Source organism: Dipodomys merriami, unplaced genomic scaffold (assembly GCF_024711535.1).
Source record: "Dipodomys merriami isolate MVZ:Mamm:240054 unplaced genomic scaffold, mDipMer1.0.p SCAF_44, whole genome shotgun sequence".
NCBI classification, from domain to species: domain Eukaryota; kingdom Metazoa; phylum Chordata; class Mammalia; order Rodentia; family Heteromyidae; genus Dipodomys; species Dipodomys merriami.
Genome location: NW_027206002.1, coordinates 570,119 through 594,075, shown reverse-complemented (window position 1 = coordinate 594,075; position 23,957 = coordinate 570,119). Strand labels below are relative to the sequence as shown.

Below are 23,957 nucleotides of genomic sequence, written 5' to 3'. Positions count from 1 at the left end.
TATCAGTCCTGGGACTTGAACTCTGGGCCTGGGTGCTGTCCCTGAGCTTTTTTGCTCAACACTAGTACCCTACTACTTGAGCCACAGCTCCACTTCTGGCTTTTTGGTGGTTAATTTGAATTAAGAGTCTCATGCACTTTCATTCCCAGGCTGTCTTTGAACCATAGTCCTCAGTTCTCAGATTACTGAGTAGCTAGGATTACAGGTATGAGCCAACAGCCCCTGGCTAGATCATTCCTAGGAAGGAAGAGAAGAACTGGAAATGGACATAGATTATTTCTTAACTTGATTCTTTCATGGCTTATTTTTTTGTTCTATATATCCCAAACTTTAACTATCATGATTTCAAATGGACTTGGGAGGGAAAAGGAAACCTGCCACTTGTAGGCTGTTCACAAATTTTGCCATTCTTTTATGCCTGCTTTTTTAGACTGGGAATGTCCCAACTCAAAAGAACATAGACAGTGCAAGAATTCCACTCTTCTGGATATCAGTAAAGCAGTAGCGATAGAGAATGTCACACAGTTTTCAAACTTTTCTGCAATTGTGGGTGAGTTTTCATATATATTTTCCTTTTATTGCGGGACGAATTCTTTGTCTGTTGGAAAATACTGTTAGAAAAAAAACAGTATTTTTTGTGTGTGTCCTGAATAATTCCTAAGCTAAGTGTATTAGTTGGCCATCATGTCAAGGCCTGTTGTAACTAAACCTGATCATGCAATCCGTAAGGCTTTGGAACTGGTATTTGACAGGTGCTTAAAAGAGTTTGAAGAGTGGGCTAGAGAAAGCCAAGAAATTGTGAGCAGAAATGAATGAGTGATTCTAATGAGAGCTCAGAGACCAAAATGTTGATATTGAAGGCCAGCCTCATGAGGTTTCAGATGGGAACAAGACCCTTATTGGGAATTGGACTAGGGGAGTGCTATCAGCAAGAGCAGAGAATGAATGATGCTAGATGTTAACTGTTTGGAGCCCTATGTTTTGAGGACCTCCCTTCCCAAGAAAATGCTTGGAAGGTACAAATGTACATTGCCTCTGATTAACTGTTATGATTTTAAAATCTTAATCTGACATAAGCAAGGTGCTCTGGTTGCTGAAGAATATTAACTTCCTCAGAAGAATACTTTCATGGTTCTTTATATTCCTAGTAATATCCTAGTGTGCTTAGGCAGTATAGTGCTGAAAGGGAATGTCTCCTGACTAATCAACCAATGCATATCTAGATGTTTGTTCCTGGACTAAGTCAGTACCAGATGATCTAAGTTTAAGGTCCAGGTATCTAGGTTTAATTTCATAATTTGGTCAGTTATTATTTTCTCTTATGTAAAATGGGGATAATAAATTAGCATAGCTGACTGACAGGATTATTATAAGAACCCTAAGACTCAGAATTTCAAGACTAATAGTTGTAAAGATTTCAAATTGTGAAGACTGTTCAGTGTCACATTATTGTAACTCTCAACAGTTTAAACACTTAGTTTTACTTTGGTATTTTGAAAATATTTTTAATTAAACTAGCAGACAAAAAAATAACAAAACAATAAAAAACTGTACTGCTACTATATATGTTCTGGAAATACTTATTTTTACCTATAGTACTTTTAGCCTCTTTGAATTGTTTCTACTTCTAATAGATTTTTTTTCCTTTCCTAGGTACCTTTTTGGAAAACTCTCAGAAAAGCCATAGAAAAATGTAAGAGCTAAGAATTTCAAAGTAATTGTGCCTTTGAAAACTGTATTCAAAAATTTATATAGCAAGTAGGATTGTTCCTTCATTTGTTTAGGACTTAAAAAGTATGTGTAAGAGCTGTTCTAATCACTGCATGTAAACAAAATTGATCACGGGTCTGGGAAGTTAGCTTGGTACATGTTGGCATGCCTAGCATGCCCAATGCCCTGAGTTTGATTCCCCAGTACCACATACACAGAAAAAGCCAAAAGTGACGCTGTGGCTCAAGTGGTAGAGTGCTAGTCTTGAGCAAAAGAAGCTCAGGAATAGTACCCAGGCCCTGAGTTCAAGCCCCAGAACTGGCAAAAAAAAAAAAAAAAAATGATCACAAATTCTCCACCCTTTCTGAGACCACATTCTAGTTGGAATACATGAATAGTAAACAAACAAGTAAATTTATACTGTATTATTTAGTCTTGAATGGTATAAATAAATAATAAAGCTTGAGGGACTGAAGGAGTATGGGAGTGGTAGTTTGCTATTTTAAGAAGTCTGTTCAGGAAAATCTTCACTGAAAAAGCATTATTTGAACAGTTGTATAAAGATTGATTCAAGCTGGGCGCCCATGGCTCATGTCTGTAATCCTAGTTACTCAGGAGGCTGAGATCTGAGGATCGCAGTTCAAAGCCAGGGCAGGAAAGTCTGTCAGACTCTTAGCTCCAATTAAGCACCAGAAAACCAGAAGTGGCACTGTGGCTTACATGGTAGAGTACTCGCCTTGAGCTGAAGAGGTGAGGGTCAACAGCCAGGCCCAGAGATCAAGCCCCACAACTGACAAAAAAAAAAAGATTCATAGAAACTAGTGAAAGATCATTCTAGGTAGAAAGAATAGATAAAGCCTTCCCCCCCGCCCCCATTTAAGTTTTTACAAGGATCTATTTTAGTCTAACAGGATAAAGAAGAGATAAGTGGAATAGGGGTGAAATATTTTCTGCTCCCCATATAAGAAATGAGAGTAAAGATTCTAGGACTCAGCCAGGTGCCATTGGCTCATGCCTGTAATCCTAGCTACTCAGGAGGCTGAGATCTGAGGATCACGGTTCAAAGCCAGCCCAGGCAGGAAAGTCCATTAAACTCTTATCTCTCTTCTCATCTCTTATCTCTTATATCTTCTCTCATATCTCTCTTATGTCACTTCCAGAAAACCGGAAGTGACACTGTAGCTCAAGTGGTAGAGTGCTAGCCTTGAGCTGAAGAGCTGAGGGACAGCACTCAGGCCCAGAGTTCAAGCCTCACAACCAACAACAACAAAAAAAAAGGATTCTAGGACTCTTGAAGAGTGCAATGACTTGTGTTTTCAAGGAATCACCTTAACTACTGCGATGAGAACAAAATATAGGGAGGGAAGGAATTAGGAAGATGATAGCTAGGATACTATCTTACTAATCTAAATAAGAGATATTAGAGTATGGACCAGAGTGTTAACAGCAGATGTGGTAACAGCAGATGTGGTAACAGCAGATATGGTAACACATGGTCAGATTTTGGATATATTTTGAAAGTAGAACTAGCAGGATAGCTAGTATGTTCCCTCATTGCAGAGGGTGCATGTGCCTGGATATTGTGGCCCCTTCTTAGATAGAGCATTTGGCTTTGCAATGCCCTGATTCTCCACATCTATAATATTTCCTCTTTGGATTACTAGAACCAACCTACCATTTAGAATTTCCCTGGGTTATTCTTTGAGGAAAATTCTACCTACCATTTAGAATTTCTCTGGGTTATCCTTTAGAGGGAAATTCTATAATCATAGCCAGTACCTGACCTTGCTATTTAGCAAATAATTAGGCCTGCTTCTCTGCATGTAGTTGACCTCCCTTAATCTTCCATTAAAACCTAGTTGTTGAAAATGTCAAAGGCCAGATTTACTAATAGGGACCTATTTTCTATTTCTGTAGCTTAAAGGGTATCTGGTATTGATTGCCTAATAAAAAAACATCCTCAGAGCATTTGTCCTGATGAATCTGGAATGATACTATATTTTCTGAAAGTTTCTGTTAACTGTCTGAGAAATAGTTCTTATCATATTAACAGTTTTCTGCATTGATTGCTTTATTTCTTCAATTAAGCAACTAATTATGTAATTTCTTAATTCTACATTGGTGTTTCTGAGTTATCAGGGGAATAGGAACATTTCCCACTGATTTAGCATCCCTGACATAGATATCATTGGCATGAGTGTAAACTGTAGTCCAAATGCTATTTCTTTGTAGGAGTAAAATATACTAAAAATAAAGCATCTATATCTTTCTCCAGGTTATTTGAAAAGTAATAAAGCCAAGCAGAGTGGCTCAAACCTACAATCCTAGTTATGTGGGAAGCAAAGGTTGGGGAGGGTGCTACCCCAGGCATAAAAGTTTGAGACTCGAAGAGCTGAGGGACAGCGCCCAGGCCCAGAGTTCAGGCCCCGTGATCAACCCCCCCCAAAAAGAGTTTGAGACCCCATCTCAATTAATAGTTGGGCACACACAATGCCTGTGTGAAGTGGCTCTTGCCTATCTCCCCAGTGACTAGGGGAAGCACAAGGCTACCCAGGCACGAAGTGAGGCCCTACAGAAAATAACCAGCACAAAAAGGGACTGAAGGCATGGTTGGTATAAGTGCTTGTCTGGCCAAAGCAAGGCCCCAACTTCAATCCTCAGTTCTGTAAATAATAAGAAAAAAATGTCAGGTATTGGTGGCTCATACCTGTAATCCTCGCTTGCTACTCAGGAGGCTGAGACCTGAGGATGGAGGCTGAGACCTAAGGATTGCAGTTCAAAGCCAGCCTGGGCAGAAAAAATTTGTGAGATTCTCATCTACAATAAATTACTCAGAAAAAGCTGGAAGTGGCACTGTAGCTCAAAGTGGTAGAGTACTAGCCTTGAGCACAAATGGACAGCACCGAGGGTTAAGTTCAAGCCCCAGGACAGGGATAAAAGGGACAGGGAAGTGGCATTGTGATTCAAGTGGTAGAGCGCTAGCCTTGAGCTGAAAAGCTGAGGGACAGCGCCCAGGCCCAGAGTTCAACCCCGACAACCAACAACAACAACAAAAGCAAGAAAGTATTTGGACAGTATAAATTTAAAGTGAAATATGAAAGAGTAAAACTATTCTGTTTACTGAATAACTGAATTTAATCAGTCACTAATCTGGAAAATTCTCTTCTCACAGTTTGTTTTCAATTCATTGTCTTTCTCAGAAATTTGTTGTTTTGCTCAGATTTTTTTTTTTTTCTGTCATGGGGCTTGAACTCTGAACTGTCACTGAGCTATTTTGCTCAAGGATAGCCTTCTGCACTTTGAGCCATAGTTCTACTTCTAGTTTTTCAGTGGCTAATTGAAGAAAAGAGCCTCACAGAACTTTTCTGCCTAGGCTGGCTTCAAACTGGGATCCTCAGATCTCAGCCTCTTGAGTAGCTACCACCATAAGCCACTGGCACCCAGCTCAGATCTTGTTTTGATGGACAAATACTAATTCTCTCTTTAATCCTCTCATGCACACTTAGATAAAAATCAAGGGCAATTGAGAGAGAATAAGATACTCATTTCAAAAATTGTTTCTTATATATGAAATCCTTACAATAATCCTAGAAACAGGATTGAGAGGGGTTTTTTTGCTAGTCCTGGGGCTTGAATTTAGGGTCTGAGCACTGCCTCTGACCTTCTTTTGCTCAAGATTAGCACTGTACCACTTGAACCACAGCGCCACTTCAAGCTTTTACTGTTTATGTAGTACTGAGGAATTGAACCCAAGGCTTCATGCTAGGAAAGCACTCTACCACTAAGCCACATTCTCAGATATTTTTTGTATTAATGAGATAAACAAGACCCAAGATAAGTTAAGTAGCTTTCTCAAGGACCTTCAAGTGTGAGTAGCAAAGGTAGGGTTTATACTCAAGTTTGTATGATTCTAAATACTATGCCTTGTCTTCTATACATGTTGTCTCACATTGATAAATTATGAATATACTGTCCTTTATTAAACTATTTGTCCCTAAAGATGAAAGATTATTTGTATGTTTACATGTTTCAGATAATTTCTCTAACTCACTATATTCCATATCAGTTCCATATAAATATCATTTTTATGAATTTATTTTTAAAAATATGACCTAAGGATTCTGAAAAGTGATTGAGAGTTAAGTAAATACCACTAATTTGTTTTGATTATAGATTGATGACATTAGCAGATCAAGATATTTCTCCAAATTCAAAGTGTACTTCAAAGCCAGCATCAGGTAATAGATAATAACACTATTATTTTCATTATTATGTATTTATTTCTACTACAGTATAGCATGTATTAATAAACTAGGTACTCCAGGAAACTGACTTTTTAACCTTGGTTGTATTTGAGAAATAAAGCTGTATGGGTTACCTGGCTGCCAGTGGCTTACGCCTGTAATCCTAACTACTCAGGAGGCTGAGATCTGAGGATCACGGTTCAAAGCCAGCCTGGGCAGGAAAGTCCATGAAACTCTTATCTCCAATAAACCACCAGAAAACTGGAAGTGGTGCTGTGGCTTAAGCTGAAGAGATAAGGGACAGCATCCAGGCCAACTTCAAGCCCCACGACCAACAAAAAAAAAAAAAGATGTATGGGTTAGAAAGTGGATCTTAATTATTCCTATAACATGCCTCATTTATTTATTTATTGAATATTTACTGAATATCTACACTAGGCATTGTTATGTATACTAGGAAATGAAACCCTTTTCTTCGCTTGTAGATTTCAATAGTAGGAGAGGATAATATGCAAATAGATATATTATGGTCATATGTGATGATTGAAAACTAATAGGATCAACAAAGTATCTTGCATTATTATCATTCTTTCATTTGTTTTATTATTTGAATAAATTTAATAAGATATTTATATCCTTTTTAACTTCTGCTACATCTCACATTTCTTTTTTTTAAATTTCCTCCAAGTTTTGTGCTATTTGGGAATAATAAATTGCTATTTCAAGGGACATTAAATGGTTTAAAATGTTTGCATGAACTAGTATATAAATGTACACATACACAATCTTTAAGAAAGAGTTCCATTAAACATTTACTAAATGCCAGGCTTTAGGAGCTGAGTATAGAAATGATGGTCATATTCAGTGCTGATGGCTCACATCTATAATCCTAGTGACTGAGGCTGAATTTGAAGCCAGCCTGAGCAGACAAATATGAGACTCTTTTTTTTTTTTTTTTTGGTCGGTGGTGGGGCTTGAACTCTGGGCCTGGGCGCTGTCCCTCAGCTCTTCAGCTCAAGGCGAGCGCTCTACCACTTGAGCTACAGCGCCACTTCCGGTTTTCTGGTGGTTTATTGGAGATAGGAGTCTCACGGTCTCTCCTGCCCAGGCTGGCTTTGAACCGTGATCCTCAGATCTCAGCCTCCTGAGTAGCTAGGATTACAGGCGTGAGCCACCAGCACCAGGCAAATATGAGACTCTTATCTCCAATTAACCTGCCAAAAGCTGGAAGTGGGAGTGTTGTTCAAGCAGTAGAGCTTCAGCCTTAAACAAAGCAAGAGGCCCCAAGTTCAAGCCTCAGGACCAAAATTGAACTTGCAAAATCACTAATCCTTGGAGGGACTAAAGTACCTTCAACTTTAGAGGGTAAACATTAGGAGGCTTTGTTTTATAGATCAACTAATAAAGGGACTGCAAGAAAAGATGAGAAATGAAAGGAAACATGCCAGGATGATGACTCGTGTGCACTGCTTTCCTTAGATTTGAACTAAAGATGCCTTGTAGATGAGGAATTGGACTTTTATGAATACCTCTCCAATGGTCTGGATCCCTTTTGAATAAGGAGTGTGTGTTGTCTAGCATATTTTTTAGTAAATAATGTTTTGTTTTGAAACCTCCATCTACTTTATCTAATTGGATCACTGTAGTTAACATAATTGTTTTACTGATGTTTAACAAAATTAGGCTAAATGATTGAACTTCTTTGTAAAAAGAAATTCTAATTTAGATTTTTCTATTAAAAAGAGTATAATAAATTTTTATAATTGCTCCTGAAAAAAAAAAAAAGAAAAAGAAAGGAAACATGGTAAAGGTATATAAAAGCCATGATCTTTTCACTTAAGTCTTGCCAAATTGAAAGTTTTGCTTCTGATGGAAGTACTATTTATAAAGCATCTAGGATCATCTAGAATTATGCATGCTTTTGTTTTCTTTTATATATTGATTTTCCTGAAATTTAAAATTAAATCATGTTTTACTCCAAGGTTTTTGTTTTATTTTTGTCAGTCATAGGTCTTGAACTCTGGGCCTGGGCACTGTCCATGAGCTCTTCAACTCAAAGCTAGCACTCTACCATTTGAGCCACAGCACCACTTTTGGTTTCCTGGTAGTTTATTGGAGATACGAGTCTCAGGGACATTCCTGCGCTTTGAACCGTGATGCTCAGATCTCAGTCTCCTGAGTAGCTAGGATTACAGGCATGACCCACCAGAGCCTGACTTCCTAGGTATTTTTTTTTGGGGGGGTCCGGCCATGGGGCCTGAACTCCTGGGCGCTCTTCAGCTCAAGGCTAGCGCTCTACCACTTGAGCCACAGCGCCACTTCCAGCTTTTTTCTTTTTGCTTATGTGGTGCTGAGGAATCGAACCCAGGGCCTCAGGCATGCATGGCAAGCGCTCTACCACTGAGCCACCTTCCCAACCCTTCCTAGGTATTTTTTACATATTAAATTTTTTTTTATTGTTAGATACAGAGGTGATATACAGAGGGGTTACAGTTACATGAGTCAGGTAAAGAGTGTATTTTTTTTTTAAATAATGTTACCCCTTCCCTCACACTCTCCCTGTTTTTTCCCTCTTTTTACATATTAAGTCAGCAAACTCAACTGTGTTTTCTTTGTGTACCAGACTATTTACTAAATGTTAGGGCATTAGGAAATGATGGTTTTCCTGCCCTCAAGATTCCTGTGGTCTATAACAAAGACAGACAGACAGTTTTTTGACTATTGACAAAAGAAGGGCTATAGCAGGATAGGAGATAAAAGGTTTGGATAAGATAAGCAAGGCCTGAGTATGCATTAAATGAGTATAGAACCAGGTATAGTGGAAAATATCAATAGTCGCTGCTACTCAAGGAGGTGTGAGCCAAGATGATGACTTGAGCCCAGCCTGGGCAGTAGAACAAGACCCTGTCTCAAATATTAAACAAACAAACACTGACAGAAAAGTTGCAGTAGAAGGGAAAGCCTGAAACACAGGAAAGAGGAAATGATAGAATAATGAACAAAGAATTTTAATTATACATTTCTACTAAATGAGAGGAAAAAAGAACTTCACGTATTGCTTCTCTGAAACCTGAAGCTCTGGAGATAAAAGTATTTTAAGGAGGGCTGGGAAGGTGGCTCAGTGGTAGAGCGCTTGCCTTGCATGCTCAAGGCCCTGGGTTCGATTCCTCAGCACCACATAAGCAAAAAGAAAAAAGCCAGAAGTGGCGCTGTGGCTCATAGTGGTAGAGTGCTAGCCTTGAGCTGAAGAGCTGAGGGACAGCGCCCAGGCCCAGAGTTCAGGCCCCACGACCGGACCCAAAAAAAAAAAAAAGTATTTTAAGGATATTTTCTCCTATCTGAGGCAAGTGAGTTTATCTAACACGTGTTGTTATTTTTGCCTAAACAATTACAAAAGTACAGTTATTAAAATAATGGTTTTTATTTTGCTTTGTCTTTATTTATAGGGACATGTTAATAAAGTATTAAACTATTCTTTTATTTATAGATAATGCAGCTTGTGAGGCTTTACTTGCTGAGAAAACTTGCCTTCCAACCCTTCAAAATACAAAGCAAAAAGCAAGTATTGAAGTAGAATAACCATATAAATCATAATTACATTAATAAAGTATATACATTTAAGTAATGCTTTATAGGAATTCTAAATATGTAAGACAATAATTAAAAGCATTTAAAAATTTGGCAATTAGATTATTCTATTTTATGAAAAACTGCAGTATACACATGCATATGTACTGCTTGTAAAATTAATGAAAGAAATAGCATGTATTTTACATTTTTTCAACTCTTCTTTGAATGATTGGATTCCATTAATCATTAATTTAAGTTGTAAATGAGAAATTTAGTATGTATCCAGAGCATCATTTTATGCTGAAGATTACTTGTGAGTCAATGTTAGGCAATATGTTAGAATCTGAAGATCTCTGAACTTTGAATGGCTTTTCATTAATTCTATCTTTTCTTTGTACCATTTCAGTGAGATAAATAGTAACTTATTTAACTGATAGATAGCCAAGAAAACTGAAGCTTAGATTCTCATCATGTATTTAGGAGCTTGTGGCAAGACTTTCTTGATCTAAAACCATACTTTTCCCATTTCAACATACATTGTATAGATTAGGGAACAGAAAGAGCAAAAATGTTAGCAAGGAGACCCGTTAGTAAGAAGTTACAAGGATTTTCTGGTGAGGGTTTGTATTGGCTTTGATCAGGACATTTTATAGGAGAGCTAGGAAGACATACATGGATTGTAGATAGATATGCCTGCAGAGTCCATAGATGGAGAGGAAAAGGAGTAAGAAGTGCTAAGAAAAGCTTCCAAGTTTCACAATCAACAAAGTGAATATACTATCCACAGAACAGGAGAGAGTCTTTGTGAAACAGTCACCTGACAAGAATATTATCCAGAATATATAAAGAACTCAAATATATGAAGAAATAAAAAGGTTAAACACCAAAAAATAGGTAACTCATCATTAAGTGGACAAATGAACTCACCAGACACTTTTCAAAAGAAGTACAAATAACCAATAAAAATGTTCAACATTTTTAGCCATCTGGGAAATATAAATCAAACTATACTGAGATTTCATCTCATCCCAGTTGAGTGGCTAACATCAAGAAAGCAAACAAAGCCAACTGCTAGTGTTTTATGCCTATAATCCTAATTACTTGGGAGATGGAGCTCAGGAGTCTTGTGGTTCAAGGCCAGCCTAGGCAAACATTTCTTTTTTTTAATTTTAATTTTTTATTGTAAAGATACTATACAGAGGGTTACAGTTACATGAGCAAGGTAATGAGTACACTTCCTATTGAGCATTGTTACCCCCTCCATTGTTTTTCCCCTACCAACCCTATCCTCCCTACCTTCCCCGAGGTTCTTTTCTTTTTTTTAATTGTGATTAAGTGATTACATAATTTCCCAAATTTCACAGTATTGTGGAATAATGATGCTCATTTAAAGTTACAAGTTCATTCTAACTTTCCTGGAGCAAATTGTCTATCACAGTCTATAACATATAACGGTGTACACATGTTATACACCATACATGTGATCAGCAGCATGGGGATATTTGGTAGTGGTTCGACCAGATGAGTGGGAGTTCTTTGTTCCTTAAGTCCTGTTAATTTTGTCGTATCACCTAGCATTTTGGATTTAGCATCCACTTATCAGGGAGACCATGTACTGTTTGTCTCTTTGCTCTTGGCTTACCTCGCTCAACATGATTCCTTCTAGCTCCATCCATTTCCCTGCATATGCCAGGCAAACATTTCTAAGACATACCTCCAACCAATAGCTAGGTCTAATGGTAAACACCTGTCATCCAAGCTTCATGGGAGGCTGATAGTTTTATGGTCCCGGCCATTTGGGTAAAAAGTTCATAAGACACCATCTCAAAAGAAAAAGGTGAGTATAATAGCATTAACCTGTCATCTCAGGTATAGAGACAGGCATCAGGAGAATTGTGGTCAAACATGGAGACTGAACAGTAACAGTACATTACTTCAATGACCAGTGAGTCATTCAAGGAGGAAATCCAAAGTCCCTAGAATCTAATGAAAGTGAAAACACAACATGCTGAAATCACAAGGATACTACTGCAAAGGCAATGCCAAGAGAAACATTTATCGCTATGAGCACTTAGATCAAAATAACAGAGCAATCTCAAATAACCTAATGATGTACCTTAAGCTCTGAGAAAAACACGAACAGTGTTGATGATGTGGGTACCATCAGGAGGGGGAAAGGCTAACAGGGTGAATGAGGATGACTAGTGTCTAAGTAGTTTATTTGCTTTTATGAAAATAGGATAATGAAACCTATTTAAATTGTTTTAAGAAGAGACAAGGTGTATTTGAGGGTGTGTTGGAGGGGATGAATTTGACCAAGATGCCTTATATGAGTATATGGCAATGTCACAATGAAACACTCTTGTATGGTAATAAGAAAATGCCAAAGAGAGAGAGAAAAAAAAGCCAAGAACAAGCCAATTCCAAAGCAAGCAGGCAGAAAGAAATAATAAAGATTTAGGCATTGGGGCTGGGAAGGTGGCTCCACTGAGTGCTTGCCTTGCATGCATGAGGCCCTGCATTCGATTCCTCAGCACCACATAAGCACAAAATGCCAGAAGTGGTGCTGTGCTCAAGTGGTAGAGCACTAGCCTTGAGCAAAAGCAGCTCAGGGACAGTGCTCAGGCCCAGAGTTCAAGCCCCACAACTGGCAAAAAAAAAAAAATAGTAATTTCAACCAGAATATTTTCTTTTTTTTTTTTTTTTTTTTTTTTGTCGGTCGTGGGGCTTGAACTCTGGGCCTGGGCGTTGTCCCTCAGCTCTTCAGCTCAAGGCGAGCGCTCTACCACTTGAGCTACAGCGCCACTTCAGAATATTTTCATATAGTTGTTAGGCCCCTTACAGTTTTCTTGGGAGCTGTTTCACCTAGCTCATACCAGAAAATTCTTTAGTTTCCTGTCCAGTGGCTTAAAATTAACAGATTGAAGATTTTATTGGTTTATTATGATCCAGTCAACTAACTTTAATTGTAGTTTAAAGTATTTTTCTGCCACCCAACCCCTATTTTATAAACATTTATAGAAAACAAATGCTGTTATTCTTGATGAGAAGAACAGATGCCTGTTAACAAGTACTCCATCTTCAAAGAAAGTCGATTTTGTGGTGAGTGTTAGCCTTTGGCATTTATGGTATCTGTTTTCTAACTCCTCTCCCCGTTCTTCTGTTTCTGTCATACCAAGGACATATTGCTTGAAGATAAAAACATCTGTATGTTCATTAGGCATAAACATACTTGCATTAAAAGTACTTTATATGCTTTACATATGTGAAGAAATTAGTACATTGTATCACCAACCACTGTTCTTTTTTTTTTTTTGGTCCAGTCGTGGGGCCTGAACTCTGGGCCTGGGCGCTGTCCCTCAGCTCTTCAGCTCAAGGCTAGCGCTCTACCACATGAGCCACAGCGCCACTTCTGGCTTTTTTCTTTTTGCTTATGTGGTGCTGAGGAATCGAACCCAGGGCCTCAGGCATGCAGGGCAAGCGCTCTACCACTGAGCCACCTTCCCAGCCCACCACTGTTCTTTTTATCCCAAAATATATGTAATATAAAATTTAAAATCCTAGCTGTTGAAGAGCATAGTTCAAGTATATTCACATGGTCATTCAGCCATCACCACAATCCAATTCTAGAACACTTTCTATCTTGTAAAACTGAAACTCCTATTAAATGGTAACCTATTAAGTGGTAACTCCCTATTCTTTTCTTCCCCAGCCTCTTCCCTCATTCAGCCTCTTGTAACTACCATTCTTTTTTTTTTTTTTTTTTTTTGCCAGCCGTGGGGCTTGAACTCAGGGCCTGGGCACTGTCCCTGTCCCTGAGCTTCTTTTGCTCAGGAAGCTGTATTATTTGTCCTTTGATTTGTTAATTTGTTTGTTGGCAGTCCTGGAGGGTTGAACTCAGGGCTTTATGCTTGCTAAGGCAGTTGCTTTAGCCCTTTTTATTGTAGCTATTTTTGAGATTTTGCCCAGGCCAGCCTAGACTGTCATCTTTTTATTTACATTTCCCACAGTAGCAGGGATGATAGATGAATGCTAGCTTTTTCTGCTGTTTTGGGGTTTCTTAGACATTCTTGCCTTGACATGGAACTGCAATCCTTCTAATTGCAGCTTCCCACATATCTGAGATGACAGGCCCATACCATCAAACCCAGAAATTGGTTGACCTAGGGAGTCTCATTAACTGTTTGCTACAACTAGTTGTTTTTTGTTTTTTGCTAGTCATGGGGCCTGATCCCTAGGCCTGGGCGCTATCCCTGAGCTCTTCAGGTCAAGGCTAGCACTCTACCACTTGAGCCACAGCGCCACTTCCAGCTTTTTCTGCTTACATGGTACTGAGGAATCAAACCCAGGGCCTCCTGCATGCAAAGCAAGCACTCTACCACTGAGCCACCACCTTCCCAGCCCTACAACTAGTCTTGAGCCTCTATCCTCCTGATCTCAGCTTCCAGCATAGCTGGGGTTACAGGCTATCATTTTCTAACTTGAACTCTAATTCACATTTTGTATAATGTACAATGCGACAGTATATGTAAAACTGTGTTTTTTGTACACTCACAAGATTGTGTAACCATCACCATAATCAAATTCAAGAACACTTTATCATCTCATTAACAGTCACTCCTTATTCCCTATCCCACCCTCCAGCCTCTAAAGCTAATAGATTAGTTTATCCTTATAGGTTTGCTCTTCCTAGATATTTTATGTAAGTAACTTGTGGCTTACTGTGCCTGGCTTCTTTCACTTGACATAATATTTTTAAAATTCATGTTGTGTAGCATCACCAGGACTTCATTACTTTTCCTTGATTAAATAATATTCTACTATATGGATCTACCACATTTTTTTACCAACTCAGTTTATGGTGTTTGTTTCTTCTTGTTATCTATTTTGATTGCTATAAAAGTTTGTGTGTAAGTTTTTGTGTGAAAACATGTTGGTTTCTTTAGTATATACCTAGGAGTAGTAGTTGAATTGCTGGTTCATATAACTAACTATATAGGTTTAATAACTTTTTGAAGTGGGCTTTTAAAATTTTTGTTTATTCTTTTCTTTTTGGTGCCTGCCCTAGGTACTATCCCTGAGCTTTTTTTACTCAAGGTGAGCACTTTACCACTTCAGCCACAGCTCCACTTCCAGCTTTTTGATAGTGAATTGAAAATCAGAATCTCACGATCTTTCCTGAACCTCTATCCTCAGATCTTAGTATCCTGAGTAGCTAGGATTACAGTCATGAGCCACTGGTGCCCAATAAAGTTTTACTTTTTTTGGGGGGGGGGTCCAGTTGTGGGGCCTGAACTCTGGGCCTGGGCGCTGACCCTCAGCTCTTCAGCTCAAGGCTAGCACTCTACCACTTGGGCCACAGCACCACTTCCGGCTTTTTTCTTATGTGGTGCTGAGGAATCAAACCCAGGGCCTCGAGTATGCAAGGCAAGTGCTCTACCACTGAGCCACCTTCCCAGCCCAAGTTTTACTTTTTTAAGTGATATAATGCGCATTCAACTTAAAGTGTACTATTCCATGTTTTGTAGCTTAGTCTTGCATATGTGCTGTCATCATATTTAATTTTAGAATATTTTTAATTACCACTGAAAAAAATCTCCACATCCTTAACATCTTACACCCCTTGCTTCTTCACCCTGCTCTTCCTTCAGTTCTGTTCTGGACATTTCACACAAATGGAATAAAATATTATAGTCTCTTTTATGACTAACTTCTCTCACTTCACATAATGTTTTTATGGTCCTGGTAATTAAACACAGGGATTTATGTGAGCCAGGTAAGCTGTGTACCACTAAGCTACCCAAGCCCTAGTACAATGTTGCTAAGATTTACCTATAGCTCAAGCAGAAAAGGTCAGATAAGTTGATGTTAGGGAAATGAACCCTAAGATATGTATTCAAATGTTTTTTTCTTTCAGGCAATTGTTTCTAACACATTTATAAGATTATTTCTTTGTTGCTTTGTATGTCCCTCCCCCACAGTATAACCCCTGCTTTCACTGTATTTGATGTTGGTATAATTTGTGGAGGGGAAGGGAAAAAACAAATTGTTTAAATAGGGATACAGGTGGACCCATTGCAACAATGAGATGTACAAGTCATTATGTCAAAAACGAACTTTACAACTTTGGTGGGGGGGGGGTATGGGAAGGGTTGGGAAGGGGAAACAAAGGAGGAGGCTACAATGCTTGATAAGAAATGTACTCATTATCTTGCCCATGTAATTGTAACAGTATTTTCACAATAAAAAAAAAAGATTTACCTATAGCATCATGCTTCAATACATCATTCCTTCTTAAGACTGCGTAATATGTTGATGGAAATTTCAGTTATTTCCATTTATAATTATTATAACATTGCTATAAACATCTCATTTGTTTACCAACTTTATGTGGATGGATGTTTTTGTTTGTCTTTGATATTTACCTAAAAATGGAACTTCTATATTATATGAAAACTGATTTCAGTAACTTCCAGACTTTCTCCAAAATGTGTCTGAACAAGTTTGCATTTGAGGCTAGCCTGGGCTATATACAGATAATCCTTATTTTGAAACAAAAACATTCAAGCCCTATAACAAAACAAAAGCATTCCCAACAACAGCATATGAGTGTTCTGATTTCTCCTATCATCATCCATTCTTTGGGATGTGAAATGATAGCTCTTTGTGATTGTGATCTTGCATATCTTACTTAATTGGAGATAGTCTTACAAACTTTCCTGCCCTAGCTGGCTTTGATGTGATCCTTAGACTTCAGCCTCCTGAGTAGCTATAATTATAGGCCTGAACCACCAGCATATTTATGTATTCTGGATACTAGATCCTTATTTATCTGCAAATCTTTTCTCCCATTCTTTTATTTTTTTTAATCTACTTTCTGAGTCCTACCCACTGCCCAGAAAGCCTGGGGCTCCTGGTGCTGCAGCCAGGTCTCGGCTTCCTCCCCGTCTCCATGTTCTTCCCTGGTTCTTCTCTCCTGGCCTTCCACTCCCTTTCTTCCCAATGCCTCCTGCCCACCTGCTTTCCCCTCTTCCCCTCCAGTCTCTCCCTCCTGTTTGTGCCTTGGCAGCTGCTTCCAATGCAGCAAGATGCACCTCTTTTCTCCCATTCTGTGGGCACATACTAGGAAAGTATTTAAAAATACTTTGAAAAGGGCTAGGAAGGTGGCTCAGTGGTAGAGTGCTTGCCTTGCATGCATGAGGTCCTGGGTTTGATTCCTCAGCACCATATTAGCAGAAAAAGCTGGAAGTGGTGCTGTGGCTCAAGTGGTAGAGTGCTAGCCTTGAGCTGAAGAGCTGATGGACAGCACCCAGGCCCAGAAAATTCCTTGAGAATATTCAATGACTTGGCATTTTTAGGCCCCATTTTTTTTTTTTTTTTGTCAGTCATGAGGCTTGAACTCTGGGCTTGGGTGCTGTCCCTGCACTCTTCAGCTCAAGGCAAGTGCTTTACCACTTGAGCCACATCGCCCCTTCCGGTCTTCTAGTGGTTTATTGGAGCTAAGAGCCTCACGTACTTTCCTGCCTGGGCTGGCTTTGAACTGTGATCCTCAGATCTCAGCCTCCTGAGTAGCTAAGATTACAGGCCTGAACCACTGGTGCCCCACTTTGGCCCAAATATTATTACCAACTTAATCTACTAATAATTGCTTTTGGGTTGAACCACAGATTGAAGTAACACACACACACACACACACACACACACACACACACACACAAATACCCTTCATATATAAGCTCAACCACAGATTGCAGTAACACACACACACACACACACACACACACACATACACACACAAATACCCTTCATATATAAGCTCTCAGCCTTAGGTACCCACTCTAAAGACGGCTAGTTGTTAAGGACCTATGGACAACTTAATTCTCTAGGATATCATTTTAGTATGACAGTGGTAAGAGTATCTAAGGCACACATGGAGAAGCATGAAAATTTTCTGTTCTCCTAAGAGCAAGAGAATGTAAGTAAGAGTAGCTATCTCTTAGCTTCCACCCAGTGTGTCTGATAATCTATTCTAGGCATCTATGAAAGTGGTGTAGCCTAGGTTGAGACCAGATTACCCTAGTCAGATCTAGCTTGTCAACATGCTTAATCCTCTTAAAGCTAAAGTTTATAGATCCTGAACATACTTTTAGGTATTTTTAACTTTGATTCATAAATACATGGTGATTTCAGTAATATGATAGATAGATGGATGGATAGATAGATAGATAGATAGATAGATAGATAGATAGATAGACAAATATAGCACTCAGAAGACAGTTCTATTTCTGGAGATAGACATTTAAAAAAACTCACCTTGGGAAGTGGTGCTGTGGCTCAAGTGGTAGAGCTCTAACCTTGAGCTAAAGAGCTGAGGGTGGTGCCTAGAGTTCAAGCTCCATGACTGATAAAAAAAAAAAAGAGAGAGAGAAATATTATTTAAGAGCAGAGAAACAAGTGGCACATGGTCTCCCCAAAATGCAAGGAGATATGACAAAGTAAAGAGTACTCAAGAAACAAAGGACTTACACTCAATTTGTCATATCATTTCTAAGTGACTCCATGTTTTTGAACACATATATGGTATAGATATGAGCACATCTGAGGGGAGCTAGGAGGAGGGCACAGAATCAGAGGGAAATGGGAAAATATACAACAGAGGGGCGCATCAACTGCACTAGACATTGATGAAAACGAATGAAGCAACTCAAGGGCAGTGATGGGAAGGAGGGAAGGAGAAGGAAAGAGGGAACAGCTTAAGCAAAAGGAAAGAAATGTACATACTACCCAATATGGAAGAAATAGGTTTTTGTTTTGTTTTTTTTTTTTGTTTTTTTGTCTGCCGTGGGGCTTGAACTCTGGGCCTGGGCGCTGTCCCTCAGCTCTTCAGCTCAAGGCGAGCGCTCTACCACTTGAGCTACAGCGCCACTTCCGGTTTTCTGGTGGTTTATTGGAGATAGGAGTCTCACGGTCTCTCCTGCCCGGGCTGGCTTTGAACCGCGTTCCTCAGATCTCAGCCTCCTGAGTAGCTAGGATTACAGGCGTGAGTCACCAGCGCCCGGCTAATAGTTATATTATTAAATCTCATAGAATTCACAAACATCAGAGACCATGATAATGACAATTTTCCTTATGAAGTTAAAATGTGTTTGTGATTTTAAGTATCACTATCTCATAATACTGTGAAATTTATGTAATCACTTAATCTCAATAAAAAATATTTTTTAAAAATTCACCTAGGTAGATAAGAAGAGGAAAGAACAAAACACTGGAGTATGTTTATACTTAAACACAAGGAAGCCAGGTACAGGGTGGCTCATACGTGTGTAATCCTAGCTACTCAGAAGGCTGCAGTCTGAGAATTGAGGTTCAAGGTTCAAAGCTACACTGGCAAAGAAAAGTCCATGAGATTCCTATCTCCAGTCAATCACACATATACACACAGAAAAGCTGGAAATGAAACTGTGGCTCAAGTTGTAGAGTTCCAGCATTCAGGGAAAAAAAGCTAAGGGACAGCACTCAGGTCCTGAGGTCAAGACACACGCGCGCACACACACACACACACACACACACACACACACACACACACACACACACACACACACACACACACACACACACACACACACACACACACACACACACACACACACACACACACACACACACACACACACACACACACACACACACACACACACGGTGGGAGACATGGTTGCCAGGTAGTCAAATTTCATTAGTAAGAATCAGTAAATATAATGGATGGATGAATTAAAATAGATTTATACTAAGGCAAAAAATTCTGTTTGAGAAGTAACTTTAAGGGGCTGGGAAGGTGGCTCAGTGGTAGAGCACTTGCCTTGCATGCTCGAGAGGCCCTGGGTTCAATTCCTCAGCACCACATAAGAAAAAAGAAAAAAAAGCCGGAAATGGCATTGTGGCTCAAGTGTAGAGCGCTAGCCTTGAGCTGAAGAGCTGAGGGACAGCGCCCAGGCCCAGAGTTCAGGCCCCACGACCAGACCCCCAAAAAAGAGAAGTAACTTTAAGATAAAAAATCATTAGGATCTTTCTTTACATTGATTTGTACACAGGTAAACATTTTTGGAAAATTATTTCCTAACATCCATAATTATATTCATTCATATGAAATTGTTCATAACTCAAATTCACAAGAAAATGCTTCCAATAATATAGTATTTTTAACTTTAGCTTAATTACTTAAAAAATAATTGCTTTTGAAACTTGTACAAAAGAGTAACCTATTCTTTTTTTTTTTTAATTTTTTTATTGTAAAGATACTATACAGAGGGTTACAGTTACATGAGTGAGGTAATGAGTACACTTCCACTTCCTCTTGAACATTGTTACCCCCTCCATTGTTTTCCCCCTACCATCCGTAACCTATTCTTTTATAGGTTGAATTGTCCTCAGTGCGAAAAGCAACTTTTGAAGAACTGTTTCCAAATGTCAGCAATTATGTTAATTCAGATGAAGTCACTCCTCTATCAAGTTCACAAGAAAATTCAAATGAGGTAGCATTTTCAATTTACCTGTAACTACTGAAATAGTTGTATTAGATACTCTGAGAAGTCTAACTCAGTTGAGGCTAACATCATTTATGTGGGATGAAGAATCAGATATATGATTTGTAAATATTTACTCTAACTCTGTGGACTGCCTTTCCACTATTGATACGGTCTTTTGATGCACAAAACTTTTAAATTTACATGAAGTCTAATTATCTATTTTTTTCGTGGTCAATAACAAATGATAACCAAAAGAAAGTAAGAGTAGGCATACTTACATAAATTGACACATAAACTATTATAAGTTTGAGAAGATTACTCAATAACAATAAAGAATAAAGGGAATGTAACAGATGAGCCACAGCTCTACTTCTATTTTTTGATGAATAATTTAAGACAAAAGTGTCATGGACTTTCCTGCCTGGGCTGGCTTTGAACTGTCATCCTCAGATCTCAGTCTTCTGAGTAGCGAGGATTACAAGCATGAGCCACCATCTCTGCGATGAAAAGCTTTTAATAGTGAATATTTAGCAAAGGTTTTGTTTTGTTTTATTTGTTGGTCATGGGGCTTGAACTCTGGGCTTGAGCGTTGTACTTAACGCTCTTCAGCTCAAGGCGAGCGCTCTACCACATGAGCCACAGCGCCACTTCCAGTTTTCTAGTGCTTTATTGGAGATAAGAGTGTCATGGATTTTCTTGTCCAGGCTGGCTTTGAACTGTGATCCTCAGATCTCAGCCTCCTGAGTAGCTAGAATTACAGGCATGAGCCACTGGCACCCGACAGCAAAGTTCTTTCTTGGGAGAGGAGTAGGAGAGAGAGGTCATTAGTCCTGTTTGGAGGCTTTCTTATTCTAGCATCTATTAGAAATTACATTTAAATAGTAACAATGACATTTTAAATACTAAGTTTATCTAAACCTTTGTTGTCCTGTTGTATAAACTGACAAAAGTTTCCAAAGAAAATGTATTTTGTATAATTTAGCAATAAGATAGTTGTCACACAGTTGAGAATAACACAAGTAGTCTCTAGTGATCTTTAGGACAATTTGCCAATTGAAATTAACTATAGTTTATTACTTGTGATGTGAAACTGACTTAAGCATGACATTGCTCCCAACCACAACCCATTTCCAACTGTCCAACATGAATTTCAAGGATCTGGATACTGGATTTCTCATTTTGAAATCCTTCAGTTTGTATTTTTTAAATATAACTTTCAGATTTCCACAATTGGAAATTATTTTAAGGGAACATGTAAAACAAAATATAAATGTCACTGTGGCCCTGGGAGACAGGTACACAGTCATCACATACACATATATGTAGTTGGAAGCCACCTCCTGCATTTCTATTGCATTTTGTAACTTCTACTTTAAGCCACAATTCAAGCAAAGTACTTTGATGAACTACTTATCAGCCTTTCATTGCTGATAACCCCTGTTTCCTTTGCCCTTATCTTCTCTGCACCTTGTCTCCTATAAACTTTAGCTTCAGCTCCACTTTCTCAATTTCTGTGATAGGATGAAAGTGTATACAGATGCAGGAAAAGATACCATACCTATGAAAGAAAAAGTTGTATGCAAACAATAGAAAATAGGGGCTGGGAAGGTGGCTCAGTGGTAGAGCGCTTGCCTTGCATGCCTGAGGCCCTGGGTTCAATTCCTCAGCACCACATAAGCAAAAAGAAAAAAGCCGGAAGTGGCACTGTGGCTCAAGTGGTAGAGCGCTAGCCTTGAGCTGAAGAGCTGAGGGACAGCGCCCAGGCCCAGAGTTCAGGCCTCACGACCACACCAAAAAAAAAAAAAAAAAAAAGAAAGCAGGGCATTATAAATTAGACACGCCCATGCATGCATGCACATACACACAAGAAGTCTTTCATATTGAAGTGAGCATGGACAGTTTCAGATTTCAAACTGAATGAATCTACATACACAAAGGCACCCATGAACACACAAACACTTGTAATATTATTTATCTCAGGAAAGTATCAGAACCCAATACCAACCTACAGTATATCATGTGTTTTATAGTCATTCTCTATTGAATGCAGAACCCATATTAAAACGGGTGAACACATGCCAGCTAGTGTCTGGAATGGAGTAAGCATTTAAAAAACACTCAACTATTAATATCTATGACATTGGAAACAAAATAGAATAAAAACATAGCCCTGAGTTAATTCAATCACTGCTTTTCTTTTCTTTTTTTTTTAGTTTCCTTTAGATGAACCAGAAATGTGTTACATTATTAGGGCATCACCTGGAACTAGACAAATTAAAAATAAAGATGTTATTATAAAGAAGAAGAAATATTCCCCTCCTAAGGATGTTCCTCAAGGTATAGTAACATGAATACAGAGCTTATTCTTTGGATTATGTGTATTTTTTCCATTGTAAATCCTTATCTACACAGAAAATTTGGTTTATAAATTACATTTTGAGTTCTTGCACAAAATAGAAATGATGATAAAGTTGTAAACATCTCATCAGGTACTGTATCATCTGAGCCAATGTCACCAGCCCTTTTTTTCTTTCCTTTTCTTTTTTTTTTTTTTTTTTTTTTGGGGTCCAGTCATGGGGCCTGAACTCTGGGCCTGGGCGCTGTCCCTCAGCTCTTCAGCTCAAGGCTAGCGCTCTACCACTTGAGCCACAGCGCCACTTCCAACTTTTTTTTTTCCTGCTTATGTGGTGCTGAGGAATCGAACCCAAGGCTTTCTTTCTTTCTTTCTTTCTTTGTCAGTCGTGGGGCTTGCACTCTGGGCCTGGGTCACCAGCCCTTTTCTGCTTTAGTTATTTTTCAGTTTGGGTTTCATGTGTAGCTAGGACAAGAGACATGCTCCAGCCTACCTGTTGGCTTACTAATTGAGATAGGGTCTTGGTAAGTAGCTGGAATTACAGGTATGAACCACTGTGCCTAGCCCTTATCCTATTTACTTTTTCATAATAGATAGAATGTGTACTCTCATCTCCATTTTATATATTAATACTAAAGGCTAAAGAGCTCCACAGTTTATCTAACACCTACTAGGTAGTGGAAAGAAGTTCACTCTTTCAAAGCTTCTAAATTCAAAATAATGTGCTTTTCTTGTGTATTTTTAATTACCCTGAATATCTGATTTTTTTTGGGGGGGGGTCCAGTCATGGGGCCTGAACTCTGGGCCTGGGCGCTGTCCCTCAGCTCTTCAGCTCAAGGCTAGCACTCTACCACTTGAGCCACAGCGCCACTTCTGGATTATTTTTTTTTTTTGCTTATGTGGTGCTGAGGAATTGAACCTAAGGCCTCAGGCATGCAAGGCAAGCGCTCTACCACTAAGCCACCTTCCCAGCCCCAATCTGATTCTTTTTTTTTTTTTTTTTGGGGGGGGTCCGGTCATGGGCCTGAACTCTGGGCCTGGGTGCTGTCCCTCAGCTCTTCAGCTCAAGGCTAGCGCTCTGCCACTTGAGCCACAGCACCACTTCCAGGTTTTTTTCTTTTTGCTTATGTGGTGCTGAGGAATCGAACCCAGGGCCTCAGGCATGCAAGGCAAGCGCTCTACCACTGAGCCAACTTCCCAGCCCCCCAATCTGATTCTTTAGTGGAGCTTTGAAACCTTTTTATGAGGAAGCAACCAGTAAAACTGAGATTGAGATTTTTATATAACTTTGATGTCTCCAAGCTGTCTTATGTTATCATTTATGTTATCTTATGTTCTCATTTCCTCCATCTTGCCTGCCCTGAACACTCTTTATGTCCACAGAGACCTCTTCTTAAATAAGTTCCTAGAATACTTAACTCAGTACTCTTCATTTGACACTTAATTGCATTAGGGTCATTTTACCTTTCTTCTGTTTTTTCATCCTATCTGCTGAAACTTTTGGCTATACCATCTGTGAATCAATATAATCCAACAGTTGGCCATTTCTCTTTCCAA

The 23,957-nt window shown here is 39.0% G+C and overlaps 1 protein-coding gene across 2 annotated transcripts in view; it reads left to right on the top strand.

Moving 5' to 3' along the window:
* Meikin (meiotic kinetochore factor) overlaps window positions 1-23,957 on the top strand; it is a 49,243-nt gene that overhangs the window by 20,492 nt on the left and 4,794 nt on the right. Inside the window, exons 7-13 of one of the 2 annotated variants that reach the window (XM_069994002.1) lie at window positions 431-550; window positions 1,654-1,693; window positions 5,884-5,948; window positions 9,442-9,512; window positions 12,546-12,626; window positions 19,937-20,053; window positions 22,261-22,384. In XM_069994002.1, coding sequence (XP_069850103.1) covers window positions 431-550; window positions 1,654-1,693; window positions 5,884-5,948; window positions 9,442-9,512; window positions 12,546-12,626; window positions 19,937-20,053; window positions 22,261-22,384 — 618 coding nt within the window. The remainder of the gene's footprint in view (window positions 1-430; window positions 551-1,653; window positions 1,694-5,883; window positions 5,949-9,441; window positions 9,513-12,545; window positions 12,627-19,936; window positions 20,054-22,260; window positions 22,385-23,957) is intronic. The other variant, XM_069994003.1, reaches the window with a different exon arrangement.